This window comes from Grus americana, chromosome 1 (assembly GCF_028858705.1).
Source record: "Grus americana isolate bGruAme1 chromosome 1, bGruAme1.mat, whole genome shotgun sequence".
Classification (NCBI taxonomy): Eukaryota; Metazoa; Chordata; class Aves; order Gruiformes; family Gruidae; genus Grus; species Grus americana.
In genome coordinates this window covers 23,524,039-23,543,295 of record NC_072852.1, presented here as the reverse complement: position 1 = coordinate 23,543,295, position 19,257 = coordinate 23,524,039, and the positions used below count along the sequence as shown (strand labels likewise).

At 36.1% G+C, this 19,257-nt stretch overlaps 1 protein-coding gene across 4 annotated transcripts in view; it reads right to left on the bottom strand.

The window, feature by feature from the left end:
* The window catches only part of GRM8 (glutamate metabotropic receptor 8), a 360,424-nt gene that overhangs the window by 122,660 nt on the left and 218,507 nt on the right, over window positions 1-19,257 (bottom strand). For all 4 annotated transcript variants that reach the window (XM_054826915.1, XM_054826905.1, XM_054826898.1 and 1 more), the window contains exon 7: window positions 13,959-14,159. In XM_054826915.1, the coding sequence (XP_054682890.1) occupies window positions 13,959-14,159 (201 nt within the window). The remainder of the gene's footprint in view (window positions 1-13,958; window positions 14,160-19,257) is intronic.

Sequence of the window (19,257 nt, the reverse complement as noted above, 5' to 3'; positions counted from 1 at the left end):
ATGGCACTACCGCGGCATGAGCCCTGCCCAAATTTCAGACGGACCTCCCCTGAGGGTTAGCAATATTGAAAGCAAAGAGACTCCATTCCTGGGACCAATTTCCCGGAGGTTTTCACTCAGAGTCACAAAAAGAGTTTCTTGTAATTGCTCATTGAAATCAGCATCTTTGTCAGGAATGTCAATTAATTGTTGGGTTTCATTAGTGATTGAACTGAGAGGAACATCACTCACCAGTACAGTTTTAGGGCCTGGAGACATTCCGATTCTTCATTAAATTAATTTTAGTTTAATTCAGACCAAAATCAAACAATTGAACAATGTCAGAAGAAAAAAATATCCTTCCAATCAAAGCCTGTTTGCACTTTTTTTTCCAGGTGACACAGGATAAACTGGATAAAAAAAATTGTCTTTATAGTCCATTTATGCTTTGCAATACTATTTCAGTCCAGTGTAAGAACTGAACTATTTTCTAATGTCTTTGGTCTTCTGGGTCTTTTTAGCATTTAATGACTTCAGAATTAGAATATACTATACCATTCCATGAACTACTGAAAAAAAACCCTAATACATCAGGAAAACATTTTTTAAGTGTTTGATGCTGGAAAGCCTGACTTCAACACACTTTTTTAGGAGCACATAATAACCTCTTGGCTGCACAGACTCTGTTCATGTAACATGGTATGCACGCTGTTAAGTATTAGACCCTGGCCATGGAGCTCAGAAGGCTTATAGGAACCACTTATGTTAACAAAAATGAAATAAAATTGCCACCTCTTCTCCATGCATAGAAAAACCAGCCTGTACTTCTCAAGTGGCACTGGTGTTATTCGCTGTTTGGCAAGTATAGGCAATGTCTATTATCAGCTTATCTTCCTAGGAAGTCTTTAATCTGATTATACGTGAATACAGAACACACAAAAATCTCCTCAGGTGTATTTGGAGTACTCAAATAAAAAGTGAATTTCTCAGCTGCCATTTGCTACCTTCTTTCTCCCCCTATTCAACTAACTCCTTTTCAGCAGCTATAACCTCTCTTCTCCATAGGAGTGGCAAGGTCCTGCTATTCAAACCACAATAAATTAGCTTAAATCACCTCTGAGCACAGGTTCAGGGTCCTTATTTAAAGAGAATGGTTCACGTCTTTATTTCAAAAATTTGTTGGACTGAGATAACATCCAGTTAGGTCTGCTAGGTACCATGCAATAATTCATCAAAACACTATAATTAAAACACATTCACACATATGCCTTCGCTTTTTTTGGTGCGAATTGGTAAAAGCATTAAGAGCTTGAATCCCTAAATAACAACAGAGATTGCAGGTGCATGTTGCAGGTGGGTCTGCCTGCTACCGGAGAGCTGGCAGAAGGCGTAGATCTTTGCCCTGATCCTTCACACCTTGTGACATTGAACTTTAGTAGACCTGACGATTCAGTCCTCAGCACTTGTGGACTTATGAAACTTACCGGCTAAAAAATATCTACGTTGTCTAAAAATGTCCTGAAAAGCTAAAGTGTTGTCCCAGGACTACTTAAGCAAAGAAACAAGCAAACAAATAAATAAAATAACATTTGTGGGTACTTTTTGTCTTAGTACTGCAGTAATCCAGAGTCACTGAGTGTCAGGCAAACACCACAGAAGCATGAGAAATCTTCAAAAGATCAAATTAGATCTAGAGCAAATCAGCTGAAATAAGGAACAACCTCAACATTCAGCTGTAACTGGAACTAAAAATCAACAACTTTCTTAGTTTTGGGAACATCTGCTTGAATATTACTTTCTTTTTTTTTTACACATTCCTTAGAGTTTTCTGATTCACTGTACAAGGCTCAGGACAACTCACTTACTACGATAAGAACAAAGCCACGTGTGTTTTATGCTCAGGTAAGCAAGAAATCCTTCCTGAGCACTTTGTGCATGAATAATATCCCTTGCTGGTAAAGAAACAGTGAATGTGCAAAACAGAGGAAAAATTATCAGTGTTTGAGCTGCAGTTAGTCCATGCATAAGGGAGGATCAATAAAACAATTTGTAACTATCAAGAGCTGGAGCCTTTGAACGCCAGCTGGCTTAGCAGAAACCTTCCCACAGTGGCTGTATGTCAATATAAGGGTTATTTCCAAGCACCTTTAGTTGTTTTTCTCCAACATGATAAGCAGTGGACTCTAATATCCCGAGGCTTTCTCTTCAGATCTCTGGGTAGAGACTTGGAAGAACCACGGCAGAGCCTATACTAAATAACCCTTTCAAGTTTGCACAGTCTGGCGTGTGCTGAGGATCCTGACCGCCCTTTAGCTGCACATCCTGCACACAGATGATGACTTGAGGTTCCATACATCATTTTCATTTTCCTTTAAAATGTATAATAATTATCTCCAAAAAGTGGGACGCAGCTACCATAACTGACCATATTATGAGTTGTGACTTAATGCTACCCGGGGATATATTTATAAAATGTGATTATGTGTGGCACGGGAACAGTGCCAATACATTTTTGTCTCTCAAGTCAGGATCAAGCTATATTGGAGCAAATCCAGGGTAGTCCTAGAGTGGCTGCAGGGCCAAACAGGAAAATCAAACGTTGATCCAGCTGGAGCTCAGAGTGAGCAATAATGCGTCTTCTGAGATTATGTCTGTTTTCCTAGCTTTACAGTCAAAGGAAAGCAATCTCCTATTGAGCTCTCCATAAGATGCAACACACAGAATTGTGGATTTCTTGTTATTTTAAAGAGGTTGATGAGTATATGTATGGCAAACCTCAAATGAAAAGAAATTCTGAGGATGCAGCAGGATACAGTGCATGGGTGATATATAGCTGCTTCCTTTCCGTCGAGTCTGTACAAACTGCTACCTTTGCCTGCCACAAGCAAACACAAACTCCCTTTTTTTCTACTGAAAAACATACAGGTCCCAGGGGAATATTCATTTAGTGAACGTCAAGGGCTGTCTCTTACTTTGCTGCTCTTCTACTCCTGCAGATAAACATGTGACAGTGAGCACGTCTGTAAACTCGGGATGTTCTGAATTCCCCAGGCAAGTCAGGTAACCGCATGTTACTATGATGCTTTCCAAGCTCTTAGGAACTGTCTTACTCTACAGAGCAAGTTCAATGCCTATACTTCAAGCCCCATCTAAGTGACTAGATGATACTCATCATAATAAAAATAAGTAATTGCAATTGCAAATGTTTGGGGTTATTTTTCTATCTGCTTCCTAACTGACCTGGATTTTGCTTTAACTTATTTTTTTTTAGCAATTCTTTAAAACTATTAGAGTGACTACTTTTTTGCAGTTGGTTTCTAGTATGGTTCATGAATACTGGTGTTCTAGACCCACTAAAATAATTAATTTTCTATTGACTATAGTACAGTTGGAACTTTATAAACCTACTGTTGATAAACACAATATTTCTGCATTTTTCTGGTTAGCTGATGGATTTTCCTTTCTCAACTAAATAATGAACAGGTGACATTTATTACCTACTTTTCAAGAAATATTTCAGCAAACTGAATTACATTGTTCCACTTCAGAATGTGAAATAAAAAGGATGAGTTATCTTAACAAAGAAGTTAAATACTGATAATCTCAGAGCATTCAGGCTAGCTCAATGGTTTTTAATGTTTCCAGGCACTGGAAACATCTGGACAGTAATAACGAGTAATAATTTCTATCTGCTGGGATATTTGCATGTTGTTGTACTTTTAGGAGAAGATCACAGATTAAAGATTAAAAATTTATTACAATGATCTTTTAAGAACTTTTTTTTCCTTAATTAATTAAACACTTGAATAGATTAGAGTTTCTACTTCCTTATTGCTGGTTATATTAGTAAATTCTAATTACAAATGTCTTTAGCAACTCTGAATCCTTATTTTTTTTAAGTTAAAACATGTGGAAAAAGGTTGCAAGGAAATATGTAGACAGCATAGATTTAGAATTGCAAATGCAAAATAGTACTGCAGGAACAGAGACAACAAAACTATTCCTTGAAAAACTGCAAAATTTGGGGGGTTTTGCAAGAATAGACTTAACTAGTCACTCCCATTTCTGTGAAAATTCTTTTCATCAGGGTGTTACCTAATCAAGCCATATTTCACACATTGCAAGGATATTAATGTCTTGATAACATAACAACTAACTTTTCATTGCTCATTGAAAGAAAATAAAAGTGATTGATGGAATAATCAACCATCATTATTACATGAAAACTATTTTTTTTTCCTAATCCTAAATTTTCTCCTTTATATTAAAACTATGGTAATATGTTGATAGTTTCTTTCTCTAACCAAAGTTGGTTGGTTTTGGTTTGGCTTGTTTTGTTTTCTTAATGGGCAATAATAAAAAATGTTTATTAGCAAAAAATGTTTAAAATTCATGCTAGCATCTCTAACCCCTTGGAGATAATACAGATCTTTAATCCCAGAGAGTAACTTGTAATTCATCTTCTATAAAACAGAAAATTTTCATCTGAATGAAAATTAAAAATAATCCAGATGTTGATGATAAGTCTGTCTTTGTGTACGGTGCACAATAAAAAAACCCTCCAAAAAATGAGTAAAAATTATCCTGTACTGCACTAAGATTTCTTGTTTCAGTGCTGGATGGGTAGAAATATGGATTCATACATTTATAGCTGCTTCGACTCTGCTTTCACTACAATAAAAATACAGTAAAAACTATGACTTTATGTAAACCAATAGCCACTTAGTACTACTAAGATAGGATATTGAGAGCCCATTTGGATAGGACTTCTAGGAAGTCTTGCATTCTTAGCTGCACAGTGACCCAAATGCGACAAGACTAAAGAATATCCTCCCAGTCATGCCCTATACTTTTTTTAAGGTTTGCTTCTGGGACACGGCTTCAGTCTCCTTTGGATTAAAAGCTTAGAAGTAAATTACTTCTTTAGTGAACGTCCAAATCTCAGACTAATATGAAAAGTTTGTGGGAAGGACCAAGCTCCCGTGTTTCTACCACCTTCCTCTCAAGGTAGAGTTAGCACTACTGTATTAAATATTTCTAATTCCCTTCTGGAATTGTTCAGAGGCATAAACCTCTTCCCCTTGACTTAACATAGAATGGTTGTACCACACCCCTTTACCCTCCAGCTGAACTCCTAAAATTTAGGCAAGTCAGCATCAAAGTTAATCATACCGGATAATAAACCTCACCTGTTGCAATTGGTGGGTCTAAGGAGGAAGCTATGACTGATGTGTAAATTCTGATAAAGTAGTTAAAAACACATCCAAATGTTCATACTCTGAAATGTAGCTGAGTATTCTCTAATAATCTTAAGTTTACACAAATAGCTCAACTACCAGCAAATAAAACCGTATTCAAGTAGAGTACCAATCAAGCTGATAATTTATTAATAGAGCTGTAAGTAATAGAGAGAAGCACCATTTTCAAATCCATCTGGCTGTGTAGGCTCCTATGACTTGGCTTAAAAGACTTTAGGCTTCCAAGTGTAACTAATAATAAAGAGTCTTCTGTATTAACTATATTCCAAATTATTTTTTTATTAAATGCTAATTTAATTATAAAAGTTAATAACCTAAAGAAATTGGCACGAATTGAAAAATGTTAATATGGAAGTCTCACTAATGCATCGTCGCTTTGAAAGTGTGCTATGCACAGAATCCACAGAATTGCAACTGAAATCTTTACTGTAAATTATTTTACCTTTAATTATCAAATGTTCAGTTTGATGACAGAGATAACAGGAGAATTGAGAGAAACAGTCTCGCTTTTTAGAATAAAATGCCTCAGGAATTCGTACATCAAATCCATTTTATTTCAAGCTTACAAGGGAGAGATTTGGCTAAGACTATGGGAGGCAACATTTTGGGTCCAATCTGTTCAGCATAAAACATAACCTGCTGTGTGGCCAACATGATTGGATACCTTAATCCTCAGGAATAACAGCAAAAGCTTCCTCTGATGGAGTAAATTAGAGAAGCTTCTAAGATAAACTCGCTTCCACATATTTAATATTTCATACTATCAGAAATGCTTTAACGAGTCTTTGAGAAAATCTCTCTGACTCAGAGCTGCTTGCAGAAAAACATACAGAAGTAGATGAGTTGCTATGGTGCCTAAATGCTGACGGCCAGGCTCGCTCTCTGGCAGCCTTTAGAGGTACCAGCATTTCCCATCAGCCACGTGGAGAACTAGACACTTACGGTAGTCTTCACCAGCTACTGAAACTGAGGGAAACCTATTTGCCTCTGAGGGATGAACTGAATCCCATCGCTTTCCTCTTGGACGTCTTGTTTATTTTGCTCCGATTCTCCCTCTTTTTGCTTAAGATTACATCTCATAACAAGGTCTAACATGTCTAACTTGCTCTTGAGTCCATGACTGCTCTGACTATAGATCTGAATTTAGTTGATTACTGCTGAATACAACATCATCTCCCTAGGGTAGAAAAACTAAGTAGTGCTATCTGATGATGTTGGCAATGTCTGTTAATTATATGTTTATTCTCTCCTCACTGTAATTCCTGCCCTGCAGTATTAAATCTACCTGATTTCACTGTCATTCCCTTTAACATAGAGAAATGGTTATTTTCCTCCTTACTTTAAGATTTCTCAAGATAATTTCCCTGACAGTGAACTCCCTGAAGAATTGCTCTATTTTTTGTTTGTCACTTATCAGCCAATATCAGTTAGATCACTTTTTACATGAATGAAATATAAATGTAGCTTATTTATACTACCAAATACTCTTAATAAAAATCCTTGTTGTTTTTTCCCCTTGATGTTCTCTCTAATGTGCCTATTTAATTTTTTAAGTAAAAGTTGTTCCAGGAAAATGAAAAAGGCTCATTTTCTGTTACAGAGGTACTAAAAAGCCATTCGTTTCTCCTCATGACTGTCCTGCTGGCTTGCAGAATTATCGTCTTACCAAATGGGTCATAGATTGACATATAGAAAAAATAATAACTTGTACAAACATTCTTACTTGATTTGACAGATTTAAGAGGAGATATTAAATTTAAACTTTTAAGTTAGGAAGCTTGTCAAGGTATTCTTTGCCTCAAAACATGTGGCACGCCTTCTTCCTGTTAATAAAGGTAATAAGGATATCTGAAGGGCTATAAAGCACCGCAGAACTGCAGCTGTGATGTTTCTTATGCTGACTAAAATGCCAAAAAATACATAGAGTATGGATCCAGTTTCTTTGCACTCAGATACCTTTTCACTCGGAATGGCAAGGGTTAGTTTGTACTGCTTCTCACCACAGTTTGAGTTTTTCACTTGATCATATTAGAAAACTGTAGTTAATCTATCTGAATAGCCTCACCTATCAGGAGATGCAAATCAATTTTCGTTGGGTAAATCTTTTATCACCTTCCTTTACATATTAATTATTAAAATACCTTATGAATTAGACCTCGTTCCTCAAAATAGAGAATTGACCTCAGTCACGTTCTACATCATGAATTTTGTATGTGGAGCATTTATATTGCTCAATTAATCAGTACTTAAGATCTGTACATAAGCAAGAGCATGGCTATAAATTGCACTTACTTTTAGGTTCTACCTTCTAATTTCACACCCAGCATTTTCATAATCTCTGATTTTAATCACATGGATTCGTGAGGTACCTAAGAATCACAGCAGCTCCAAGCTTTGCCTGCCGCACGTGCTCATATTATAACCCGTTAAGAGTGATTCAGACCACTGTGCAATTTTAGTTTCTTGTATAGCCACCTGGATTAATGCCATTAAAATAATTAGCATGCCAAAACAGAACTTATTTGAAATCATCCCCTGCTCATCCCCAATAATAAATTAACAGAGATAACAATTCCTTTCTTAATTTAACATAAATGTACGAGGAAACTAGACATCAGGATTCTTTTTTCCAAATGGTCTGCCATAGCCCCAGTGCATTCACAAACCAAATTAGACACCTCTGAAACCATGACAAAAGTGTATGAAAAGAATGAACTATTTTGAATTCTGGAAATTTATGAGTTCAGGTCTATGTTAGTTTAAGCTTTAGCCATGTTTTCAAACATTCCTGTGTGCCACTAAGATTTAAAAAAAAATTACATGGAATTATGTCATGTGATAACTTATGACAGAACAAACATCACAGTTCTTAATAAAAATGCAGCAGACATTCCCTCTTCCACTCCCACTCCTGCAGCTGAAAGCAGTATCTTTATTTCTTCAGCAGAGTACAGATTAGTGAAATCAGAGTTGCTACCAGAATGAATGTTAGTCAGCAGAGCTCAGCCCTTCCCAACTCATTGGTAATCTTGCTTGTCCCTAATTGATCTACGCTATTATCTCTCATTATACTTAGCTAGTTTTGAACCCTATCAGAGTATGGTACAGTGGAATCGTACGATGCTAAGTGTTTCTGACATTACAAACCCCTAAATTATGAACTGACAATAGAACTCATAACTAAAAATCACAGATGTGCCCAACTTCACCTATTTAATTTTTTTTTTTTCTCTATTGCTAGTTGTAGACCTGAGAGTTGGATTTTTCAAAATCTGAGTTCAGGGCATAGCTCCAGTGCATTTTAAGTGGGACATTTAGTTCTATTTTGCTTAATGCCTTAAAAATTGTCAAAGCTTATCAGCCTCAAAGGGCACCATTCTAAAGCTTCTGTTTTAATGATAAATAATGATTTAAGAATGCAAATTTTATACTCAGTAAAAGAATAGAAAGGTGTCAGCTTTCTTCAAGAAAACATTTAAAACAGTCTGAGCTGAATATTAAGTCAGGAGTTTTGCACAGATTCACGTCTTAGCAACTTCAAAAGATAGCAGGAAAAGATGAATTTTTTAAACGGCTGATTCTACAGTAATGATTCTCTGGAGGGTTCAAAATTCTACATGAGAAACCCCATTCTTCATTTAAAAAAAAAAAAAAATACCAAAAACCTGTCCTCTATAGATACTGCTTTCTCAGAAAAAAATATTACAATGTAGAATGATCATTAATTTTTAATTTACAAGTGTCAACATCTTATTTTGAGTTTGCCAGCTAGTTTCTGTTCTTATGTTCTCATTCTCTGGTATCGTTCTGCCCTTTCAGGATGAAATTTTGCATGCTTGCTGTTTAAATGGGGCTGATGCTGCACGAGTGTATGTCTGTGTGTGTAGCCAAAATTAATCGTTTCTCAAAGGCATTTAATTAACATACCTACAAACCAAATAACAGCAAGGCTTACTAGTCCACTCAGACTATGAAATTAGTTCCAGAAGAATAGAGTGAAGGTAACATATGTTCATTTAATATTGCAAAGCAAGGGTAAGTGATATGCTTTTCTTTCGAGTCCAGCTAGGGCTACAGAATCACAGCGCGGCTGAGGTGGGAAGGTAGCACTGGAGATCACCTAGTCCAACCCCTCTGCTTAGAGCAGGCTCCCCTAGAGCAGGTTGTCCCTGTCCAGCCAGGTTTTGAATATCTCCAAGGATGGACACTCCACAACCTTTCCAGGCAACCTGTTCTGGTGTTATTGTAGGTTTGTCACAAAATCCCAGCAAACAACCTAGTTGTTTTACTTTGTCCCAGAGACGACCAGAGAAAAGGTTGCACAGTCAGACTCAGAACTCACTTCCTGAGTCTCCTCTTCACCAGGAGGGGCAAGTGATGTTGCAGTGACCTCCTGCAGAAGCAGACATTTATGTAAGCAATGACGGCAGAGGGGAGTCAGTGCTTCCACCTATTCTCTGCTCCCTTCTGACCTATCCCCGCTCACCTAAAAAGATGTCAAAGTAGCAATTATCCCTGTTCACCCACAGGATAGGTAGCCCCTCGAAGCAGGTAAGAAAGATGTCTGTTTGCATGTACGAGAGTACAGGTCAAATTCTGCCCTCACCTTTAAGATTAAGTGAAAGACTCATATTGTCATGTCTGTAAATACGTTGCATTATAGTGTGTGATGTTTTCTAGATATTTATCCCTGGAAGTACTACAGTATGTTAATGTAAATATACATACAAATATATGACTAAAGGTAGGCAAAAAACCAGCTACCCTATACTAGCTATAAATCTATATATATAGAAAGAGTGAACTTTCTTCTACATGAAATTCTGTATGTACAATATGAGCAATGGTCTTTATCTTTGGAATTTAACTATAAATTTTGATCTTCATTTTTGTAATGGGACAACTAGGGAGGGGGGTACTGATCAGTCTTAATACTTTGTGTTTTATTCCCACCCAAGAAACAGCACTGTATCCATGTTGTCATCCTTTTTTTGCTTTGTCCAGAAGGAAGTACAGAGATACATCTTTTCCTTAAAAAAACAAAACAAAATCAGCTTTGAAACACCTCCATCCAACATAAATACATGTTCGAGTCCTTTTTCTGTTAAAAGATGAGCACTTGTGTTGAATTCAGCAGAGCACTTCTCATAAAACAGTCAGCACGTGCCAGGGTAAAGACAGAATAATGAAGTTAAATAGAGTAAGAACACTAGAGCAATGTGATGGGACAATGTATTGAATCACGCCACAATTATTCTAGCGCACATCACCATTTATAAACCTGATTAACAGAAAAACTATTCGCTTTACATAGCTTTAAATATGAAACACCAGTTTCACATAAATATCTCATTTTGTTTGGATACAAAAACTGGCAGTGGAATTTTTTCAAATGTGGCATCTTTATTAAAATAAGAACACCGTAAAGTGACCACGTTCACTTTTTGCCTGAGAAAAACAAAGATAAGTAGGAGCATGAAACTTGTGAAAGCTCGAGGTATTCTTTGATCAAATAGCCAGAAGGGGCTGGTTAGGGTCCACTAGCAGTGACCACCATGAACACAGGGAACTAAATATGCTGCGTCTCAGTGTGCTGGCTTTATATTTTCCTGTTGTTTAAAAATTTTTTTGATGTACACAGCAATAGGCTGTACCAGTTACAAATTAGAGGTTTCTTTTCCTATGAAATTAAATTCATTTTTAAACTGCCCAATATAAATGAAAAGCAATTGTTTTTAGACACCATACTTTGCTAGCTGTCCTAAGAAAAACACAAGCAATAGTAAAACAGGAGACTACACTCAACAGTAACTCAAATCTCATGTACAAATACATTTCTTTATTCCTATTACAAGTGAAGAAGTTCTATCCACTTCAAAATCATGCTGAACTGTGAGATTTTATGCATTTAGCATACAACTGGTAGAAGAATATCTAAGCAGAAACAAATGTCGTATCAATTACATCAGTACACTGTGTGCTGGTGGTTATGATCACCCTTCAGTCATAAAGGTGTCACGGAATATTACACAGATGAATCCTTCAGGGGAACAAATCTTCTTCATCATTTGTAAATAAAAATAAACAGAGTAAACAAAATTAAACGCATTTCAAAGTGATTACTTGCAATCAAAAGCAAACCTGTTACTCCAATAAACAGAAACATGTATGTTTTCTTCCCCTTGCAAATACCCTCTGTAAGGCAGACAGGTGTCCTTCATAATACAGGTCATATTTCGTGAGGTGAAACCCACTACGTTGAATGTCACCGCATATTAATTAGATTTGCACGCACTCATTACTACCTTGGTTAAAAGGGGAATACTGAATTAGGAGAGGTGAGAAGTTGGTTCAATATGCATAAGGGTAGAATCATGTGGGTTCAACTGATGCAGAATTAAAAAAAACCAAACCTGCCTATCTCAAAAAATGCCAGTTACTTCTTGATATTAGAAATTTTTATCATCTTGAAGAGTAGAGGCTTAATTCTAAAACACAGGAAAAGTTGTTTAAGCATAAAAAAAAAATCTTTTTTACTGTGAAGATGGTCAAATATTGGCAATGATTGCTCAGAGAGAATTCTGGAGGATTTTCCATCCTTGTATATTTAAAACCTGGCTGGACACGGTCCTAAGTAACCTGATTTGGTTGATCCTGATCTGAGCAGGGGGTTGGAGGAGATCTCCAGAGGTTCCTGCCAACTTCAGCAGTGCTGTGATCCTGAAATTGTTAGGATAGAAAAATATTACCTTCGATGGCTGTGAAAGCCAGGGTTTTCCTTTCATGTATCAATTCACTTTTAATATAATACATTATTAATGATTGAACCTAGGATGCACGTCAAAATCGACACACAGCTCTACTGTCAACTCCCGGTACAGGAGGTCTAGCAATCTATGTCAATATTCACCTCTGTAAACCAAGTCAGACTCAGTGGCAGTGCTGTCCTGAGGAACAGGAATTTGGGATTAATAGGAAAAGGCAAAAGGTTAAAGACTGTCCTCCGCTTATGCCTCCCAATGCGTGACCAAAAATAAAGGAAATATTTGGGCATAGAACACACCCAAAAAATTGGTACACCAGTACGTAATGTGGACAAGCCTAGTACAGGGAACAGTTAACATATCCCATGGAACAGAAAGTTAACCTCACAGAAATTTTCCTTTTTTTTTTTTCCCTCTCTTTTCGTAAATCACTAGTTCAAAAACAGATACTTTTTCATTAGTGTCCAGAATGCTTTATCGCACTCTTCCATCTCCCCTTGTTGCAATACTTAGAGTCAGCCAGAGAAATCATGACAGGTATTGATGAAATACAACAATCTAGGGAGAGAAAGGTTTCACATAAAATGTACCACTTATCTTTTTATCCTAAACTTTCATGCTCACCAAATGAAAATAGATCACTTCCTTTGTGCTTTAACAACCCAGACCCAGAAGAATATCTACTAGAAATGTAGATAATTATCACTGCAAACCTTACAATATGCTGCTTACCTTTGTCATCATAACAATATTTCCCATTTGCCAGCAACATATTTTGCTCCAGGTTTTCTTTAAAATCACTAAAGAATCATTTAAACTCTTTCTATCTTTATATTCCTGGAGACAGGGATTCCCTTTTCATGCAAATTGCATAGGGGAAAAAAAAAGTTTTAGAAGAGGAAAAAACTGTGAAATACAGCCAACATTCATATCAACCAAATGGTCTGGTATATTACCTAAAGCAGAAAAAGCTTCCACTCGGAAGCTAAATTCAAAATGACCTTGTGATTTTTTCAAAAAGGCTGGCAGCTGAGGTCATTGGAATAAATTGTGATAGACAGTGCTTCTCTCTGCATAGTTAGAAGGCATGTCTAGTACGTGAGTTACCACCAAGCAGGGGAAAAAAACCAACCAAAACACAGCAAAAAACATTGTTCCATTTCTTTGTAAAATAATGGTAAATATAGTCTACAATAATTATGACTTTAATGAAATAATGTAGGTTTGCAGCAACTTTGTTTCACTGTCAAGTATGTTCTACCCTTTTCAATTCCACATTCATAAATTAATCCTGTTCTTTATTGGCCTCTACTGTTAACAGCATAAGCATCTGTAACTACATTTCCCCAGCAGGCAGATCCCAGCTGCACAGAATATTATGTGGCGTTGTTTAAAATTATATATTGTAGTTGCGTTAAAGCTCACTAAATCTCCGAGTAAAAAACAATGAAATGGAAAAAAAGCCGGGACTGCTAGTGAGTGTTTTAATTGAGATTTAAATATGCAAATTGAAAGCAAAGTCTTCACTATTCACTTTTGTAAGGAAATTGTTAACAGTAATTTCCGAAGAAGGTAATTTTCAAAAGGGTATTTTTTTCAATTCATTCTCTTGCAAACACATAAGCAACCTCTGTCAAAGGATTTTAATCTGTCAACGGGACTGCATGCGTCCTCAATTCGTTTCTATAATAGCAGCCTTACACCAGAATATGTTGATCAACAGATTCTTATTTTTAACATCTGCCTCTTTTGGGAGCAGCTTAATGTTAAGACAAAAAATACACTGGGGGTTTCAAAGCAGGTGGAAAAACTCACAGCTCTGATTAAATGAGAACTGCTTCTAATCCTGTTTTCCACTGTGCCTTAAAGCATCCTATATAAAGAAAAAACACATCTTGTCACTTCTGAAACATTTAAAGAAGAAAAAGGGGGAGGGAAAAGAGTACATGTAACTTACCATTAAAGTTTACTGCCCGGATATAGCTAAGTAGTTCTTTACCATCAATTGTGCTCATCCTCGGGCATAGACCAATATATCCAGGACAGAGATCTTTATGCATGTTGTGTAGTGCATAGGCCATGGAATATACTGCATCAATTACAAACTGAACTTTTCCTTCTTGTTCATAAGCCGAATCTCTTGCAATTCTTTCTAAGCCTAAGGAAGAAAGAGAAAGAGTCTGTTTACTTCTGTCTGTGTGTGCGTGTACGTGCATGAGTATTTGCGTGCAAAAATTCACAGTAGAACATAAATAATTACAGTCAGATTGATAGATAAAGTTAGACTCATCTACCCGTCACCTAAATAAACAAGACAAGGAAAAATATGGCCATCTGGTTTTGCCTCTAATCGTTGTACGCTGTGCCAGGTATATAAACAGTATGTTGAGTTCTGGGCTGGGAAAGAGGACAGAACATTTCATTACAAGAAAAAGAAATATAGATATATGTATTTCTACAATCCAGTAGAAAAACTCGCTTTCCACCTTATTGACTTTCATTCAACAGCTGTTTATTGTTATTTATAGGACACTTCTACAGCAGCCTGCCATTCTGGTTTAGATAAATTTAAGGCTACCTTGATTTTTATTTCTGTCTATTGTTTGATAAACAATATTTAAACATGTCAGGGAAAAAAGCTGAATTCTTGCCAAGTGATGTGACCATCTGTCTCCATATTGAAAAGTGCTTATTCTGAGACTTTTTTTCCTGCATTTACTAGTGAATTATGGTTCACACTGAGAACCGTGTACCTTCTGCTATTTCCTACAGGGACATTTTTCCTTCAGAGGGAATACAGAGCAAATCAATACATTATGAAATTTTGATTCTGCGGGAATTGCCTACATTAATCATCTATGTTCAAATCCAAAGAACCTTTTACATTCATAGGTGATAGTACTAAGTGGAAAAGTTAAAAAATAAAGTTCAGGAAAATCATATTTTAGGTAGACAACCAACATGAAATTCCATGTCCTATATAGGAATTCAGCCACTGATTTCAAAGGCTCAAAATCTTCATTTACAAGGGGAAAGAGGGCTCTGCAGATCTCGATGTGAAATATGCTTTGCTGAAATCTACAGTCAAGTTCCCGTTGACTCAGTGAACACAAGATTAAATACCTCAGTTATCTACCAGATTAACAACTCATTCAGTTTGAAAATAATCCATTGACATTATTTAAGAATATTTAGAAATTAACCAAAATTTTATGCACCCTTTTTTTTTATTTTAACATTCTACATCTTATTTTTTATGTTTCTTTTTTATCTCTAAATATAGGCTTTTATCAGTTCAAGATATCTATTTTGTGCTATCCACATTTTTAAAAGTGCATTGTTTATGCCTGAAAATATACTGTACACAAGATCATTCTTTAGACAAAATACGCAAGCCCATATGACACAAAAAAAAAAAAAGCCAGGAAGTCTACTCAGAAGCCTTCCTTCTGTTTGCCTGCTGCTCTTCAGTGCCACCATCTCACATTACAATGATGATAACATATGAACAAATTTGTAATCTGACAAACAGTAGTGTTCTGTGCTTTAAACATCCCTGAGCACTCGGAGTGATAGATAGCCTTGAAAAATCATGATGTGCTTTTATTTCTCAGGGATTAGTTAAAAATAAATAAATAAATAAATAAATAAATAAATAATCACTACCTCTTGAAAAGGTACTAGCCATTTGGAGAGGAAATCATATAACTCATTTTTATGATTCGTTACAAGTAACTTCACAGATACTTTTCAAGACATGCTATCTAATGATTAGCAGATGATTAGCAAATAGTGTGACTCTCCTGCAAATAAACAAACAGAAATACTTTTCCTTGCACATGCTGAATTAGTTGCAATGCATTTCTCAGACATAAAAGAAGATATGAAGGATGGAAGAGATGTGGCTCCATTACATTGCAACTTTATTAACTTATTGCACTTGGGAACTGGCTTCCAATAGTAAGTGATGGGTAGAGCTCAGGATCCCTAACTTAATTGTTGTTGCCTTGTTAAGGACTGCCAGACAACAAGTGAAGGACTGGGTTTACAGAACTGCTGCAGGCACACCGCGATCACTAACTTGTATGTGCTCCCAAGAGCTTCCGCATCCTCTAAACAGGATGGACAGGAGGCGTTTGAAGGACATATATCTCTCTTAATTGCTAAGCCAAATGTAATTAATTCCCCTCATACATCGGGGGGTGGATGTGTATGTTGAAGGATGGGGGGTGGTGAAAGACAAAAGGAAATAATTTTCTATAATAAATGCTAAGTCATAAAACACTAAAAGTTGCAAACAATTCTGCAAGTACATTGTACTAAGCAGTACAGATTTTTAAAGGGGAAAAAAAAATCAGTATTATACTCGCCTATGTTATACTGTAGTTTAAACACACATAGGATTTGCATAAATTTCTTCTACAGCATAACATTTTACTCTTCACAGATATGTATGTGATCATAAACTACTTTATCATATAAATTACAGAGAAAATTTATTAGGATTGAATGTGTTTCCTTACATACAAAGGGGCGATGAATACCACAGAATTATCAGTTTTAAACCTGTCAAACCCAGAAGGCAATAGACAAGAAGAGTCTCTGTGCTCTGCATAACTAAAAAAACCGCAATAAATCAGATTATGTGCTCTTACTTTTTGAGGTTTCTCTTCATCTTCTCTTTCTAGAATTCTCAAAAATCTAAACCAATAGTTTTTAAAGATGACAAGAACTCATCAACTTAAATTACATTCCACTGCCCTAAACAAATTTTAAGGTATAGCAGTAAAATGATGCATATTGTCTAAGCCATAAATATGGTCAGCTACTACAGAGATAGTATTACATGTTTGGAAGACATAATTATCATTTTTCTTCAGACTTGTGTATCAAGTAATAACAGTTTTGTTTAGAGCTTGACTCTGAGCTCTACAAGGCATGTTTCTACACACACTGGTGACTTGAAAGAATATAGCAATTTGTTCAAATATTGGCCCAGTGTAAGCTTTCTTCCATTGCTTTGGGGTATTAATTCTCAAAAGCTTATGAAAATCAAAGATAAAAACTTCCAACTTTCCTCTCTGAAAACTCTCAGGTGGAAATTATAGACGTGTTCTTTTTAAAAACACTCACCTTTGGTTGTTGCAATGTGTCATAGGCTTTCACTTAGTTAAAATGGAAATTACCTTCATCATCATCATCTGGTAGGGTTACATCTTTTATTTCACTAACCTAAAAATATTAATGTAATACTTGTGATTTTTCTGTGGAATTATTGATACATCTAGCAATGGACTAATATTCTATGTTTGCTTAAAAATCTCAACAGCTGACTATAGTTTTCCATTTATGCTATTTTAAGCCACTTATTTCTATTTTTGCTATTGCTTGATTTATGTATCTAACTCTTAAAGTTGGTAATTTTGGTTAAAATTAGTATTTATCGGGGGGGGCGGGGGGTGGGGGAACGGTTTAAAAAAACCCACCCAAGACTTGCACGTCTTGTCCTTCATTTGGGGAACAATGACATGAACAGTTGGCTTAGCAGTGACAGAAATCCTGCTGCAGGAGGACCAGGAATCTCCTAAGCATGGATTTGTCATCAGCAAGGAAAGATCCCTTCCCAAGAGCTTGTATTCCTCCCTTCTTTGCACATTCCCATCCACTCTTCTGTCCCCTCTTGCATGTGCCGAGTGACAAATCATGTCTTTTATGGACTGTGCTCTAAATTGAGAAGAGAGATCTTTCTGGGTGACGGTGGGAGGACAAGTAGTGCGGAGGCAGGGGGAGAAAAATGACAATAAAAATTATTATGAAAATTATAACAGGCAAAATGCTTACTCATGAACAGCTTTTATTCTATTTGCTTCATTTACCTGGCTTTCTTATATATGCTTGTACATAATTACTGCTTAAAGATAGTTGGTACATCTGTGCAACTCTTGCAGGTTTTCTCTAAACTTCTGTTTTGACAAGTCTGGATCTTGGATATCTAGTAACATTTTTTCAGTTTGCAGTTACAATTCACATTTTTACTCACTGCTAAATTATTTTTCCCCATTACTTGGCTCACAAAACAGTTTTACTTAAGCTGCACTTGGAAGCAAACTAAATCAAAGATAAATATTATTGTGTTGAGATTGATCTTTCTGTGCGTGCCAATCACTATCACAACGAAATCACAATAATTTGTGATTTGTAAGCAGGCTCCCACTACCCTTCAGCTCAGACATGATAGTCCTCTATTTGTCAGAATTGGTTAGAACTTCCCATCTTTGCAGCAACAGTTTTTTCCTCAAAAAGTTGGCGCTTGTAACTGTAAGCCATTTCAGCAGGCTCAGCAGGAAGCATCGGGAGCATATGTTGCTCCCATTGAAATCTTCCCGATTATTCAGCTGTTTTCCTCACACATTATAGAGTTTGCTCTCTCTGAACAAATAATGCAGTAAAGATCATCATCTTCCGTTACTCAAATTTAAGGGGATGATATACTTGTATGGTGGGGGAGTTGAGTTTTCTAATAGCTATATGGTAACCGCGATACTTGTTTTGTGCACAAGTTAGTTTGCAGAGCATCACAAAACCTGCGGCTCCTCTGTAATAGTATTGTGTCAGTTTAGGAAGCAATTCAGACAGGAAGTTAAGGATTATATCAATTTTCTCAGCCATTCCAAATAGAAAATTGAGAATGTAAAAGCAATGATAGTGTAATGAAGCAGTTTGACGGTCTACTCCCCTCCAACTGACAGATATGGTTTTGTGGTTTAACGAACTGGCACTTAATGTAATTTTTCTTTACGCCAACTCACAAAAAAAAAAAAAAAGGAAAAACAAGACAGCAAGACCAATTAGCAAAAGTCTGAGGAAGAAACAGTTTTTCAATCCCTAAAATAATGTGGAGATTTTAAAATAATTCCTACCCAGAAATGGGCTGAAACCTCACATTTTTAAAACACTTTTCAAACAGAAAATAGCAAAAAGAACATTTCACACAAGTTTCAATATGTTTCAATAAATTATGTTTCAATAATTTTCACTTTAACATCACCATAAATGAGAAACTAGCTTTTTTTGTTTGCCTGGTTCTTTAAATGAAGTACCTTAAAAATTCTGTCCCTGCCTACAAACAGTTTTCACTGGAAATACCATAACATTTTTCCTGACCTTCATAGTAAATCGGAAATTTGTTTCAGCAAAACACTTCTAACAAATGCACAGTAGAATATATCAAAGTAGAATTAAACCATTATTCTAGT